The following is a 16,989-nucleotide window of genomic DNA, read 5'->3' as shown; positions in this document are numbered from 1 at the left end:
GTTGATTTGGTGATACTCCTGTTTTTGTAGAGATCACCTGCGGATTGTTTCCTCTGAAGTTTTCCTTCCATCGATTGCTGGTATGTTTTAATATTGTGCCGTATTTTACGTTTATTTTACATCGCAGTAAACAGGTGTATTATAGGTCGTAGTTGCAGAGAATCGGGAGACGCCGTTTTGATCGGTATGTAACTTTGATTTTACTTTAGACTTAGCATTATTTCTGTCACAATAGTCTTTTACTGTAAATGCTAAATTTACCGTGCATTTACAACATGTCTGGCGCTGGGTGGGCGGCTGATAGCATTACAGTGGAGCCGCTACTGTTTCTCTGGCATACACTAAGAGAAGTGCACTTGCTTTGCCTTTATGCTTTGTATTCTCCCTTCTTTCGTTCGGGAATTATTCAATTCCAGCAGTTTGTGTTTATAACAACATCCCAGTACTGTTGTTTGTACTTGTTGTGTATGTACATTTGGTTTTTGAATGAACGTTTCATTTGTAAATTGATAATATACAGTCCTGATCAAAAGTTTATGACCACTAGAAAAATGGTTATAAAAAAAATATTTGCATGGTTGGATCTTAACAAGGTTAAAGTAGAGCTTCAACATGCAACAAAAAGAAATGGGAATGAGACAAAACAGTTTTTGAGCATGCGATGTATTGAAAAAAACAGGCTGATTAAAAGTTTCCGACCACATGCCTTTAAGGCCAAATCTGTGCAAAAATGTGGATTCATTGTCATTTTTTGATAAGTAACTTTTGAGGACATATAAATAGTCATTGACACACCGTCATTTTGGTGTGTTCGTGTTACATCATTCCCTTTTACTCGCACTGCCACACACGCAAAAAAAAACAAAAAAAAAAAACACAAAAAAGACCCGCACGAGAACATTGTATGTGTGCCTTGCTGTCCAACAGGTGCAGTAGTTTCTGATCCATTTTGCTTTTCCGTTTGTGCTCTGTCCTTTCATTATAATCTCTTTTTCTCCCTCATTCCTTTTTCTTTATTTATCCCTGCTGTCAATGCTTGGACATGGCCATATTATTCATGTAAAGTAATAACAGAAGCAAAACGAATGGAAATGAACATATTATGACTGCAAAATCTGCGGGACCGGACAAAAAACATTATTATTTTTATAGATAAATTAATAATTTGTTTCCTTTAATCAGGGGCTGAAGGAATAAAGTGGAAGTGAGTGGGTGCCTTAGTGGTGGTAGCAGTTTATGCACCCGTTGTCTGAGCTGCACCATAGTGTATGTGCACCTGTATGTGCAAGTGAGCCACACGTGTGAGTTGGTGGCTTTTCTGGACTTGTCCTCGTCTGGCATCCCATTCACCTATAAGCCACAGCTCTGAATTGACAGTACATGTGCAATTGCAATGTCTCTTTTAATTTGATTGTTTTAAGTGGATGTCAATAAATTGTTTATTTTACACTCAGGTCTGTTATAGACATGAATAAATAAACAGATAAATAGAGAATTTATAGGTTGGGGTTATCTTGGAAATAGCAAGTCTGTTTGGTGCAGTATCGCATTCAGATTATGACTGCAAAATCTGCAAAACGGGACAAAAAACATGCATGAATTATGTTGTTTTTGCCTGCAAGGCAGTGAAGACAGGAATGGGGAACTCAAAGCATTGTCCTTTTGAGTCTCAGGTTGAAGTAGCAGCTTTACTAATATTGACCTGTGACTATTTCATGGATTCAGTGCAGCTGCTGAATAGATTACCTTCAGTGTCATTAAAAACACTGATAATGTTACTTAGGACTAGGGATGGGTATCGAAAACCGGTTCTTGTTGAGAACCGGTTCCCACTGTTTCAATTCCTTGGAATCGTTTGCCATTTTTGCAAACGATTCCCTTATCGATTCCAGTCGCCCCGAATGACGTCACCACGTTGCGGAGCGTCATTTACCTGGCAGGAAACATGGCGGCTCAAACGCTAAAAAGTTTGGTTATACTTTACGAGAACGGATGACAACAGGGCAACTTGCAATACTTGCAACGTAGATATTTCATTTAAGGGAGGAAACACTACGAATATGCAAAAGCATTTGCTCACAAAACACGCGATAACCTTAAATAAATGTCGTGTTTTTAATTCCGCTCCGGACTCGTGAATCTCAACCCAGCAGCAGCGGTAACGTTTGCACGTCCTCTCCCGTTAATACGGCGATCTGCCTCATTACAAAACCTGCCATTACTGTGCATTTAGGTGACCATGATGAGACAGACAGAGTCTGGCTCAGATACTGGCAGTTCTTGCTGCAGTCTACCGGTAGCGTCTCCTTTCAGGCCAGGATAGACGAATGTCACCGAGCAGTGACTAAGTTTGTGGTCAAAGGCTTGCACCCATTTGCCACAGCAGATGCCCCCGATTTTCGGTAAGTGAATGTGTTTAATTGTAGGCAGGGACATTATTGGATATTCTTGTGTAATTGCTACAGAAGAATATTTATTTTATTATTTTACATTCACAATTTTTTTTCCTGGGGACCCTGTGACACCCCATTGAAGAGCCGTAGGTTGGATCTGTTAAGATCTCACTGTTGGGTTTGTAAGGCCATGTTACTCCTAAATTTCTATCTTGTTCAAAGAGAAGATATAAAACAAAGATCTAAGCTAATTGACCTTAGTGTTCTCCTTTTTTTTTAAAAAAATAATCGATAAGAGAATCGATAAAGAATCGAATCGTTAAACAGAATCGAAAATGGAATCGGAATCGTGAAAATCTTATCAATACCCATCCCTACTTAGGACAAAAACACATCATAGTCAATCAAGGCCGTTTTAATAAGGTTAAAGTTTTACCCAGTTATGAAACAGCAAAACTGATTTTATATTTGGTAAATGCATATATTCTTGTATCTTTTGGAAAGTTTTGTTTTAGGCAAATTTGTAAATGCATTGTTCTTTAGTTTCAGTTTGTGTATATTATGAAAACAATCTTGCCATGCTGTTGCATCACTTATTCAATCAATCTTGCTTCCTGCAGCCTTTCTGACCTTGTAAATAACATAGATGAATAACATAAATACATAAACACTGAAGACATGGAACAAATCTGTGTCATGTCATTTATGTTTATTCTTCAGAGAACTTCCTTTTGGAAAGTTTTTTTTTTTAAGTTTGGTGGGTTTTTTTATATAAATTTTTATTTTAAACATAGCTTTGGAAGTAAACCCAGACTCTTTTTGTGCTGTTTTATCAAAATTGTGTTGACATTCTGACAAAATAGTAAAGAATCTGAGTGTCTCCAAAGAACACATTTGCTTGTCATACCTAACAGTTGCTGTTAGTTTTGTTTTGTCTTTATGTATTTGTTTACCAAAGTTATTCCTTTTTACATTTTTCCTAGCTGGGTTTTTTTTCCCCACATTCAAACAAAACTAAATGTCAGTGTTTCTATATTTACTCTTTCACTCACTCCTTATTTTTACATATCCACTAAGATCCTATAGTCAAACATCCAGCCATTTCCATCACCTCAGCAATAACACTACCTCTTCCACCTTTTCGCACTTACCCTTACTCATCCCCTGACTACCATCTGTTTATGATCAGATCTGGTTCCGCTCACCTCCTTTTGTTCTACTTACCTTCTCTTGCTTTTTTTCTTTTAACCTTAATCAACTTTTGTTTTTAAAACTTCTACTTATTGTTGGACTTCTCCTTTTTTGTTTTTGTTCCTGATTGTTCCCAGTCTATGCCTTCTGGCTGACTTCACCCTCTCTGAAAGAACCTTTTCTACCTATTCAATAGCAGGTAAACTATTTGAACTTTTGCTCTAAACGTATTGTTTATATATCTGCCTATTCCTAGCAATTTTGTTGTTTGATTAGAAATTGCAATTTATCTTCCAGTTTCTCTTTTTGGTCATGGATGATTTTGTGAGAAACAAACTGACTGAATGGGATCTACAAAAGTGGATGGATAAATTTGAAGGTAAGGTATTACTATGCATCACTGATGAGCACAGATTTTAAACAATATTGATGTGATACAGTGTTTAATACGTCAGTTTGGCAAGCGAAAGGTCACTGGATTATTTCCAGCTGGAGATTTGGGTTTGTATCAGGAAGAGCATCTTTCTTTTACCAGGGCGACCGTGGCTCAGGGGGTTGGGAAGTGCATCTGTAACCGGAAGGTTGCCAGTTCGATCCCCGGGTGACTTCTCACCCGATCTCTAGGGGAGAGGCCAGCTACCCATTTCCGCCACTTGTATCTGCGATCTTTCAGTCACTCACAGCTCATTACCATACGTGATGGTAGGGATGTAGATCAACTGGTTAATTGAGAGCTTTGCTTTTACACTCAGCTATCTCTTCACCACGATGGAACAGAACAACGTCAACATCAATGCAGCCGCAGCACCAATCTGTCTTTTGATCTCCTGCTCCCTTCTCCCATAACTCATGAACAAGACCCGAGATATGTAATGTACTTAATGCTATGTGGACCAAGCTCATGCAACAGTTGTATAAGGATCAAATGGCCCATAACAATGGGTCAGACACCAAATACTCCAGAAACAACACCCACTGTGTGAAATCTATAATCCGGTTTTGAGATCCTTTCCCAAACAACACCCACTGTGTGAAATCTATAATCCGGTTTTGAGATCCTTTCCCAAACGCCTTAACGCCCACTCATATCCTGGGCCTGTTGACCTCAAGAAATCACATGGGTGGGGCTTGGTTTCACAATAAGTTCACCTGATTGTAACCTACACACGTTTTCACACCTTGGCTCATGTGAGTATGTAGAGGATCAACAGGGGGCTCTTGACCCCCTTGGGGGACACTCCCCTAGGACTTAAATCTGGGACTATCCACCATTTGGCCCTAGAACTGAAGAAGCTTCTCGGATGAGCGGTGAAACGTCTTCAAGCAACTTAAAGAAGTCCAGACACTTTTCTTTCTAAGCTCTTTAGACGACCATGACCTGGATGACTGAGAACCTTTTCAGACATGTGTAGTAATTTTAAAATGATTTGCACTTCTGCATTACTAAGATTTATTTAATTACAGATGAAGAAATTACAGAGGAAAGCTTTTATGAACTTAATGATGAACTCATTGATAAATTGATTCCAAAAGTTGGACCAGGATTAAAGTTCAAGAAGAGATTCAAGCAGTTAAAGGTAATTTTACTGTATGCAATTTAATATTTCTTATATTATTTTGTACATTGTAACATTTGGTCTGATAAATCTCAATTAATGCAAATCTGTGTTAGAATTACATTGGTATCTGCAAATTACAGAGTAAAACGAAACTATTTACCGGGCCTCTTTTGTTGTTGCTAGGAAAAACAAAGTGCAAATGAGGAAACAGTCAATTTATCTGCTAAAGTAAGTTAGATAAAATTTTGTTATAACTGGCTAAGATCAATAATAGCAATTATGTATTTCAGTTATTTTGCACTAATTTTTTTGTATTCACTATTAACAGGAGCGAGAAGATGCACCTGATTTAGATCGGGTAAGAATTATATATATATATGTACACACATTAGGGATGCACCGATACCGGTATCTGGTATCGGCCTCGATACCACATTTTCTAAAGTACTCGTACTCGTTAAAAGTCCCCCGATACCAGGGACCGATACCATGGTCTGAGACCTGTCTATGTTTGAGCGGCATGTAAGGGGTTAATCACAGGCGTCGAGTGCCCGCCCCCAGGCCCCCGGCTGCAGCTCAGAGCAGGGAGAAGGCGAGGCGAGACATATCAGCCGTGTGGAACTATTTTAAAGTGAATGAAGACGACAAAACAAAGGCGGATTGCAAATTGTTCTCAGCGAAATTGTCCAGAGGAGGCTCAAAAGGTAGCGCATTTAACACAAGTAATTTAATCAAGCACATAAAATCCCAACTCGACAACGAGTACAAAGAGTTTACCCACGCTTATTAGCACAGAGGAACATAGCTGATGCTATAGCAGTGGGACGGAAAATAGTTGGGCATTTTAAACATTCCACCTTAGCCTACTCCCGCCTCGAGGACATTCAGGGACAGCTCAACCAGCCAATAAAGAGACTGCAGCAGGACGTACAGACGCGCTGGAACAGCACGTATTACATGCTCCAGTCCCTCATTGAGCAAAAGCAAGTGCTGGGCGTGTATGTGTCCGAGCATGAACTCCCTGACTATCTCACTGCTCACCAATGGGCTCTTATGGAGACGACTGTTGCCATCCTCGCCCCCTTTGAGGAACTAACTAAAAAAAGTGAACAGCTACGACGCACTAGCCTCTGATGTCATCCCAGCTGTGACTGTGCTAGTGAGACTTCTAAACAGAGAAACAGACGAGGACCACGGCGTCAAGACAATGAAAGAAACCTTACTGGCAGCTGTCAAGAAGCGCTTCAGTGACGTCGAGACCAACCCACTGTACTTCATCTCCACCATACTCGACCCAAGGTAAAGTCTGTGTGCTCTAGGTATTCAATGATAAACTACAGTACTAAATGTAAGATTATTTTACATCTGAAATATTATATATTTGTAACTAAAATACACAAATAGAAATGTATGCAATATATATAATATGAAATACATTTCCCTTATTACTACCAGAAAGTCAAATGGCTGGCATTTGTCACAGTGGTTTAGGGGAAGCTAAATTCAGTCCTATTTTTCCACATATTAATACATTTATGAATTTTGTGCCGGTATAAAGATCGCTTCTTCTCCAACAACACTGCTCCAGAGGCCAAGCTGCACCTGAAGCAGGAGCTGCAGATGATGTCCAGAGCTGAGGCAGAGGGGAGTCGGGCAGAAGCTGCAGAACCTCCTGCTAAACTGTTCCTCAAGGCCCAGGCCAGCACTAGCAGCAGTCTGGACACTGTATTTGACAAAATCGCTAAGGAGCAGCCCCAGGCAGCACAGCCGCTGGCAGCAGGTGCTGCCATTGAGCTCCAAGCCCTCGTGAAGACTGTCCTCTGAAGTACTGGGGTGTCAACAAAATCAGGTTCCCCACTTTGGCTAAAATAGCCCGTAAATACCTCTCAGCTCCATGTAGCAGTGTGGAAAGTGAAAGGCTTTTTAGCTCAGTGTCACACATTATAGATGAAAACAGAAACAGTCTGACTGCTGATAATGCAGAAAAGCTACTTTTCTTTATAAAAAAAACCCCTGCCACTCACTTTTTCTCTCCATTAAGTGAGTCATCTTAGACTTGATGTTAATACCTACCTCAGTTGCACTGACTGCCACAGTTCTATGTTGGTGGATGTTGTTAGTTTATTCAAATATTGTGCACTAAAAAGCAAAGATGTTTATTAATGCCCCTTGTGTTGTTCAAAGCAGCAGAGTTTAGAATAAACTGAAAAAAATACTTGAGTTGCACTGTCACCGTTTAAAAATTTTTTTCATAATTATTTATTCTGTAATATGTTGCATACAACATGCTTTTCATTTTAAATAAATGTTCTTAATTCCAAACCAGTCTCTTGTTTTTTTGTTGTTGTTTTTTTTTTTTTTTGTTAAATTATAGGACTAAAGCTGTTACCTGTAAATTTAAATCATGTTTTTATTAAGTACTCGGTATCGGCGAGTACTGAAAAGCAAGTACTCGTACTCGTACCCGTACTCGTTTTCCAAAAGAGTGGTATCGGTGCATCCCTAATACACACACACACACACACACACACATATATATATACTGACATACATATATAAAATCTCATGCATTAATGTGTACATTGATCCCCAGGTTTTCCCATCCACAAGTGGTAAAGGTAAGATGTATGCCATCTTATTTATTACAAGCAGTATTAAGCAGTATTTTCAAGACAACAGTCACTTGGACAGAAGAATATCATTGAAGTTAAATATTAAATTTGACTCCTGAGCAAATCCCAGATAACAAAGTTATATATTTATCCTTTTCTTTAAATGTTTTTCTATCCAATTAGGAAAGAGAAAGTTCGACCAACTGGACGAGTCCAGCAAATTGCAACCCCTAGCTAAACGACAACGTAGCTCCCAACCATTGGGTATTTCTCTCTAAACATTGGCCATTAAACAAAACTGCCATTTTTTAATGTATTGGTTTATTGGTGTAAAAGTATGTTATTACAATTTAATTTTGAAGAGGCAACAACATGAGTGCTACATATACCATAATTAAAGTTACCATATTGTGTGCCTGATACATTACATTCACGCAGGCCCTCCCAGGCCCCCATACCTGGGAGGGCCTGAGATGCTCCCAGAGAGCGAAGACGGGACAAAAGTGCATTCCAACTCTCATGCACACATATACACATACTCTGCACTCACCCAATATGGAGACAAACAGAAAAGGACACTGTACACACACCCACACTCCCCAAACATACTCTATACCCCAGGTCCAGATACCCCTGCCCCCGAACTGGAGTTACTCTTGCTGAGACTGGCAGGAGCTGAACCACTCCCTGAAGTGGTAGCTTAGTGAGCTGTGATTGGCAGGGCTGGGTTTACTCATATTTCTCCTCTTCCAGCCTATGGGCTGGTTAATGGGTCATAAATGTCATTTGTATGAATGCAGATCAATGACAGTTGAAAGCTTCAGGCCGGAGGATCCTTTCAGTATCTTTGCTATTCTCAGGATTGCGCTCTAACACATAGAGCTCACATGGTGTTTCTGGGATCTGTTGTAGTCACCCTCCCAGTTTGGGGATTACTGCCCTGAGTGCTCTGATTACCATGGTGGGGACCACTCTGCTTCCACCCTTCACATCTTATACAGTTCTTCTCTTAGCCCTTGGAATTTCTCAAGCTTCTCGTTTTACTTCTTCCTAATTCCATCATATCTTGATATAGTTACATCTATCACTACAGCCAGTCTTTTTGCTCCATCTCCAGGCTTGGTGGGGCTGCTGTTCTCATATTCTTCCCATGCTACTTAGCGTACACCTTAGATGGTTTACTGAAGAGCATCTGGCTTGTCCTCCTGGCCTCTGTCTTTCTGGTGTACCTCTTTAGGTGGCTAGTGAAGGCTATGAGTCTTTGCTTGGCATTTTATAAGGCTTCAGGCATGGGTAGCTTTCTGAACTTCTTAAGCATCCCTTTCTTCATCACACCTTTCTCCAGCTCTTATAATTGGCTGACTTCCATCCTTGCTGCCTTGATCTTGGCCTCTAGTCTCCTTTTTCATGGAGGATACTGCTTCTTGTGGCCTTTTTTTTATCTTGTATCCAAGCATCCCAAAGATCACTGCTTCTGTGGTGTAGATCAACTGGTTGGTTTCAGTGATAGTCATAGTAAAGATTATCCATAATGCTGCATTTACTTCTTCTAGTAGACTGTCAGAGGATACATGTCATACTCTTGGTAATCAACCATGGAGGATCCAGGTTTCTAGCTTAGCCACAATATTTTCTTTAAGCTCAATCCCTTCAATACACCTGTTGTTCTTGGAGCTCTGTGAGACCTAACATGACCTGTCCCACCATTGCATCCAAGAGCAGTTACTTCTCTTGGATGCTGGAACAATGAGCTACTTGTTGTTTTGCCATTAGTCTAGATGTTAGTCTAAACAGGTTTAATCAGATTGGTAAAGCTGTTGTTTGTTTAGCATATATTAGTTGCACTGCAATGTGACATGTGACAATTAAAAGCCACACTTTAGAGATTAGGTGGCATATCGTCAAAGTAGACATTCATTTTTCCAGAATCCTTGAAAATCTCCTGAATTATGTCCTTTCATCTATTTTCTTACCATGGTAATTTCACCTTTCTCCATCCCTTCCTCACTCTTTTGTGGACTCCTGTCCCTTCTGTACTTCTCCATTTCTGATGCTAGTAACATCAGCCTCCTGTGAGTGTGAGGGCTTGTTACTTGTTGGTGTCGGTGGTGTTGTTGGTACCACTGTTGATGGTGCAGCTGCTAACATGTCAGTTACCTTGACATATTTTGTTGCATTTATTGTAAGTGGATTTTTTTTTTTCAATTTTTCTCTCTTAGCTTTTCAGATTCATCTTTTCACCACTTCTTCCACAATAAACTCTGTTCTACAAGGTGTGTGAGTGCACAGCAAAGGTGGAGAGGGCCTGGTTGTGTTAAGCAATTTGATTGGGTAAAACAGTGTCAGTTAATGACTCAGCAGCTGTCAGTGTTTGTGTGGATGGTCCACAGCAGCCCTTCTATTGACTCATTGGTCTAAAAGTGCATTTACCCAACAGGTAAATGTCTGGTATGCCAGATTATAAGGCCTGGTGAGAATTAGAGAGATTACTTTGTGTAAGGTCACTGAGACAACTGGGGTGGATGATATTCTCCTTGATTTTTCTAAGGGATCTGTATGTGGTGGGACTGTTTTGGTTGATATGCTTCTACAATTTCACATGGAGGTGGGACAGTGCAGTTAGACTGACAGACCGAGGTGGTGGACTACCGCCGAAAGGTCTTTGCCAGTGTAGTGCTAGGCACAGTCCAGCTATGAAATAAACCTTTTGACTCAGGAATAAAAATCCAGCCATCGTAATCATCACGTAAATCACATCATGTATGCCGCCAAAGATATTTGAGGTTGCATGGGAGTTTTCCAAACCAATCTATATGTGTTTTTTGGGATTCACCAGGGTATTTGATCCTGTGAGAAAAGTCTTTTGCGTCAAATTCAGATTCGGACTCGGATTAACAGTAGAAGATGGATGGATCCATAGGTTTATAGCTCCTGCTAAATAGTTGTTTACTTCTTTGCTTACAGAAGCAATCGTTCTGTCTGATGTAAAAAACATAATGAAATTTGTCCATGCCAGACTACACGAGAAAGACAAGCTCAGTGCTTTCCTGAAGTGAGTATTAAGTTTCCATATTCTGTGTTGTGTCTGTGTAGCCATGTTAGAAAACCATGTTTGTTTGTTTGCCAGCAAGTGATTCTAGAATCATAAATAAGCATGGTAACATAAACATTCATTCCTTATTTAATTTGCAAGACTCAAGACCTTTTTACTATTACTCACTTTATTAGTTAGTTTAAAGTTGTATTGCTGACAGACAGGTTATAACAGAAAATGAATTATTCCAATGCTTTTAGTGTGGATCACAGTTAGTCTCACTTGGATTTGATTTAAGTCTGCCAGACTTTTATTCTTGTGAATTTCTGGTAAGTCTGTATAGTACAGCTACTTTTATTTGCTGTTTATGGTATCCATAAATTTGAGGTAAAAATGTAACTCTTCAGCTACTAAATTTCTATATTTTTTTTCTGAGATAGCATCTAAAAGATTGACTTGTTAGCAAAAACAAAAGCTATAGAAACGTGAAAAGCATTGTGATAATTATTTGTGTAGTCAGTTGGATCAGTTAACCCATATTTACAATCTCATTTAACAGGAAAAAAATTAGTGATTTGGAGACAGACAAGAGGGAGCTGGTTGGTGTCTTTGGTAAAACTGGGGCTGGAAAGAGTTCTCTGATAAACGCCATCATTGAAGAGAAGAACCTTTTGCCTTCTGGAAGTGTCAGTGCATGCACCTCAGTCATGATCAAAGTGGAGGCTAACACGCAAGGCTCTAACTATGAGGCAGACATTGAGTTCATCACACCAGAGGTCAAATTAGTTTTAGCTGTAGAAATATAATTTCTTATTAGTCTGGGTTTAGGCCCTTTTAATAAAACTGAAAAGCATTTTTGTTTTTAAGGAGTGGAAAGATGAGTTGTGGTCATCTCATCAGTTTCTTGGGGATAATGAAGACTGTGAAATGGATGTTGATAATGACTATCATGACATCAGTGAAAAGTTTTCAGCGCTCTATGGAGAAGAATGGAAAGGAAAGTCCTCTGAAGCTCTAATGGATGGGAAATATTTTAGAGAAATTCCAGAATTTCTCCAAGGCAGGAGGAAGATTTTGTCATGTGAATCAGTAAGACATCACTGCTCTATTACTTACTGATGTATTCTTGCAAGGGTGATGTATTCAGGATGGTTCAATTTACATACATTAGTCATTAGTTTATAGTTTCTTTTTAGCCCTGTGATGGACAGGCAACCCTTTCCAGGGTGTACCCCAACTTGCCATATGGCATCTGGAATAGGTCTGTGCCCCCTTGTGACCCTAAATTTAATAAGTGGAAGAGAATGAATGGATGGATCTATCATCTTAAAACCTTTTTCTATTTGAAAAGTTGGCTCAAAATTCAAGTACAGCTGAAGTATGTGTGTTTTTGAGTCATTTTAATAAAAATTGTCAAATTTCAGGATTTTACTGCTGTTAAATGTCACAACAAATTTGATCTGACCAGTATCTAAGGGTTAAATTACACCAAAACAGTCCTACTCTGAACAAATGCAAATCTGCACTTGCAATGTGCATTGTTTAAGTTGAATTTAACTTTGGAGAAGAGGACAAGGTGCAAGAACCCAGACTTTAATAGTCTGATTCTGGGTTATGATTTTACAATGTGCAACACAGTGAATGTGTGAAATAAATTAGGCCCACAATCCCATTTGTGCTCCCAATGTGATGCACTGATCTGGTATTAAAACCAGAGATTCTTACAAGGCTGCTATTTGGGGTCTTCCTAACATCAAAGCTGGTTGGGTTTGTAAGGAGTTCACATTTGCTTTAAAAACAGGAAAAACATGCAAGTAAGTAAATATCTTACAAATAAATGAAATACTTATTTTCTTCTGTGTGCACTGTTTTTTTTTTTCATTTGTGCTTTTCTGTCATATTTTATGCTGCTCTAAAGTTTTAACTTGTAAAACACTTGTAGTGCTTAGAGTAATGATGTCTTACTTTTTTAAATTATTGCAGGCTAAAGAACTCTCTGCAAGATGTGTCAAATACACAAGAAGTGACTCTAAACAGGGAAATGGTAAAGATGTAAAGAAATGGTACTGGCCTCTAGTGAAATGTGTGACTGTCAGGGTGCCAAACAATGATTTTCTCCAGCATGTCACACTTGTGGACCTTCCTGGAAATGGTGACCGTAACAAGAGTCGAGATAAAATGTGGAAACAAGTAATTTATTCACATATTCACTGCTGTCTTTTTTTAAATATGAAGTTTTGATAATACGTTACTTACAGTTGAATTATAATATTCTTTCAGATTGTTGAAAATTGTTCAACTGTGTGGATTGTAACTGAGATTAATAGAGTAATCGCAGAAAAAGAAGCCTGGGAGATCCTGGAAAGTGCCAGCAGCTATATTGGAAATGGTGGCGAGTGTCGACAAATCCTATTTATCTGCACTAAGTCAGATCACATTGAAGATTCAGATGATCAGTAAGTACATTATGACACAAAATGTGTATAGCTGCACACCCAATTCTGGAAAAGCTTTAGGTGTCAGACAGATGCCCCACAACAGGCTCTAGAATACTTCAGTATACCATAGAAGTTCAAGGTCAACTTAATAACTTCAAGCTGCAGTGACGAGTTCCAGTGGCTGTAAAATGAGCCCCATTTTGCAATCCTCATGGTGCCACCTTCTTTCCAGAGAAGTGAGGTTTTCCCCTTATAACTCTTCAAACAAGCCATACTTGTTTAGTCTTTGTTCTTACCATATCATTGTGAACTTTGACATTTAAAATGCTAACTGAAGCCTGTAGAACTTGACATGTAGCTCTTGATTTTTTTTGTATTTCCCCAAATTTCACTGAGAATTTCAGTCTGACGTTGAGGTGAATTTTCTAAGATGGCCACTTATAGGATTGTCTCAACAACGTCTGCTTTTGAAGCGGTGCTCACTCGTTAATTAATTAATCAAGTGCATTTTATCAGCAGTACCTAGCTGTTACGTACCCAGTAAGGGTGCACTTATTGCTTATTTAGAAAGGGTCTAGTTAGAGACTCCCCCTTACTGTCCAACTATATGTGCAAATATCTTTTCTTCTAGTTCAGCAGCTCAACGCCGGGACCTTGTAGTTAAAAGAAACATGCAAGTCAAAGATGAAGTGAGGAAAGAATTCAGCAGGCTACACAAAATTAAGGTGAGCAAGCTCAAGAAAGCTAACACAACAACTCTTTTTTAATGTTAAGATTGTGTTCAAATGAAATCCATTTTCCCCAGAAACACTTCACTGATGACCATTTCAAAGTCTTCACAGTGAGCTCCAAAGAGTTTCTAAAAAAGAAACGCTTAAATGCAGATGAAACTGGTAGGTAAAGTCTTCTTAAATGACCATATTGTAGCTAAGAATTTTTTTTAACTGAAACAAGAGTGAATGATTTAAATCAAAGTATGCACAGTCATGTAAAATTTCAGCATTCAAATTCCTTTTAACAGAAATACCCAAACTTCAGAGATTTTTGCAAGATCTCAATGACTGTCACTCAGAGACATTTAACTATGTGTCTGGAGCTTATGGGATTCTGTCTTTGATTCAAGGGGCCAACAGCAGAGGAGTGGTAAGTGGTAAATACTCAGATTTGTGATTAATATGTTTTTAAAGCTGTGTTTATTGAAAGTAAGTTTAGTAAAGTGTGTTCAGTTTCACTGGAAAATGACAAGGTGCACATGAAATGTGAATCTTAAAGATTTTTAGGAAAGCGCAACAGCAAAGTAAAATACAACATTTTATAAAGCAGGATAAAACACAATTTTCAACTGCTTGAGAAAATAAAAGAAATTTACTCAGAAGGGAATTTTTAATCAAAGAATATTGGTATGATGTATGTTTTTAAACAGTTTCATTAAATCCTGAAAGCATGTTGTAAGTGAGGAGAGGGCCAGTAGAACAGTTCTTGCTGTTGTGTTAGATGTTCTTACATTCTTAGACATGAATAAGAAAGTGCCAGGATAGCACTTCTCTAAGATAAGTTGCAGGTTGTGAATAATCCAATATTGGATGTTGCGTTGAGTGAGTAGATGATGAATTAGTAATTTTGAATCTCAAAGTTCTGTCCAAACAAACCAAAAAATATTGCCCATACCTATTCCTTAATCTGAAATGCTGCTTTTTTTCTTTTTCTTTTTTTCGCTTGTATTTTTACTTTTGACTCGTTTGTGAAGCTCTTTTTAAAATTGACATAGTTTGATAAAAAATTGTAACATGTTCTTTTTTTTAAATTTTATTTTAGGCTAGTAAAAAACATGTGTGTGGAGAACTTGAGAAAACAATGAGCCAACAACTTACGCAAGTCGCAAAAGCAATGGAAAAGGCCTATAGGACTTTTGAGACATGCCTTAGCAAGGGAGTTGAAAGCTCCATCTGTTCATATGGACAAAAACTGAAGACCTTCTTGTATTATGTATGTATAAGCTAGTTCCATCAACACAAGCAACTTTGCATTTTATATAATTATGTGTTAAAATGTTCTCTACTTTGTTTCAGAGAAAGAAGGGTAGTGCTTTTCACATGACATTAAAGCGTGTTGTTCAGAGTGGTGGCATCTACAAACCAAAAAAAGGGAAGCAAATAAACATTAACATGATGTTAGCTTCATACTTGATGGACAGCATTGATGAAGATTTCAGAAAGACCTTCCCGTAAGGATACACATTATATACCACACCTTTTAACAAATAAAAACATGAAATGGATATGTAAAAGTCAGTTTTAAAATAAAAAATTCTACTTCCTGTTTAAATGTTTCAGAAATGAAGTTAAATGCGGCGCATTTAATGGTGTAATTGAAACATTTTCACTTAACACCGATTTTTTGAATAAATGCCACAAAGATGTTGAACTGCAGCTGAGATTCCTCAAGACAGAGGTAAAAGATTAAACTTCCCAATATTAGTGAAAACTGAAAAATAATGATTCTCATATATATATATATATAATTTTATTTATTTATTTTTTTAAAGGAGGAAAAAATCAAGGCAAAACTCAATAAAACCATCCGGACGCAGAAGAAAGATGTCTACAACAGTGTGACACAGAAAATTAAAGAAATTATGGAAGAAAGCTACATCCGTAATAAAGAGATTTATAAGTTGCCACTAAGATACATTTCTTTTTATCATGATTCTGCATCAAAAGTCTGACAGACATTTTATGTCTTACTCTAGAGGCCGCAGCATTCAGAGGACCAGGCACACTGAACAACATGAGGGAGACTATTGAGAGACATGTGCACTCAAATAAGAGCATGTTTGAGTGGGCGAAAATTACCATGTTGGAGAAACTGAATGCCTTGATGGTTTGTTATATTTTATATTTAAACATAATAAGAACACAATTTAAACCATACTGTTGCACATCAATTTTTCTTTGTCCAATATTTACACAATGCCTTTTTCTGTTTGAGTGGATATTATAAGAAATGTGTGTTTCCCTCAGTCCTAGCAACCTCTAACGCATCTTAAGTTATGTTTTTAAAATGTATTTCTCACTGGTTCTTTGATAAGTGATTAAAAGTTTGGTACTATTTTAGCAATACATCCTAGAGACGCTGCAGAAAACGATGATGGAATCAATTGAACTCTCACTTAAGACTGATAACTGCTCACTTCCAGGTAAACATTTCTAAAGACAATAAATACAACTTCAACTTCACCGAAACCTGAATATCTTATTTTTAAAATTTTTGACTTTTTTTGTTTGCTTGTTTTAGATTTTTCAGCAGAGCTTTCAATGGTGAAGGAAAATTATGACAAACTTGAAAATAGCCCAGTCGTCAGATGAAGAAATGTCACTAACTGAGGGAATATCAAAAGGTCATATTTTGACTAGGAACTGATTCCACAATTTTACTAAGGAGATTCTCAATTTTCAATATTGTATTTGTTTTTTAAACATACAAATTTCAATATATATTTTAAGCAAATATGATTTCCTTTCATGTTCCATGTTATGTTAAGATTTCTAAGTATCTTTTCTATAGTTTTTAATTCTTTCAAGCATATGTTTTGTTTTCAATTTTATATTTAAGTGTTTTTTACTATTATTATTATTATTGTACCAACGACAGTTTCTTTTCAAAATGTGTCCTATATTTGTTCTACTTAAACACACTTAATGCAGTTCTGAAATCAGGAGCACACTTCCCTATCCACTTTAGAATTTGTTTGTACACATTACA

At 37.9% G+C, this 16,989-nt stretch overlaps 1 protein-coding gene across 1 annotated transcript; it reads left to right on the top strand.

Moving 5' to 3' along the window:
* Positions 1-3,896: 3,896 nt before the first annotated feature.
* Positions 3,897-16,927, top strand: LOC102783121 (nuclear GTPase SLIP-GC-like). Its single transcript, XM_035908070.2, has 21 exons — positions 3,897-3,963; positions 5,049-5,161; positions 5,327-5,371; positions 5,472-5,501; positions 7,737-7,761; positions 7,939-8,019; positions 10,720-10,807; positions 11,349-11,565; positions 11,657-11,878; positions 12,773-12,979; positions 13,070-13,245; positions 13,859-13,952; positions 14,033-14,120; positions 14,249-14,370; positions 15,043-15,213; positions 15,297-15,451; positions 15,561-15,678; positions 15,773-15,881; positions 15,977-16,107; positions 16,342-16,423; positions 16,522-16,927. Exons 1-21 carry the CDS (start codon positions 3,897-3,899, stop codon positions 16,590-16,592), a joined length of 2,412 nt encoding a protein of 803 aa, XP_035763963.1. The 3' UTR covers positions 16,593-16,927.
* Positions 16,928-16,989: the final 62 nt, after the last annotated feature.

This window comes from Neolamprologus brichardi, chromosome 4 (assembly GCF_056152115.1).
Source record: "Neolamprologus brichardi isolate AB-2024 chromosome 4, ASM5615211v1, whole genome shotgun sequence".
Classification (NCBI taxonomy): Eukaryota; Metazoa; Chordata; class Actinopteri; order Cichliformes; family Cichlidae; genus Neolamprologus; species Neolamprologus brichardi.
Note: the sequence above shows the minus strand (reverse complement) of the source record. Positions and strands in the feature narration are given on the sequence as shown.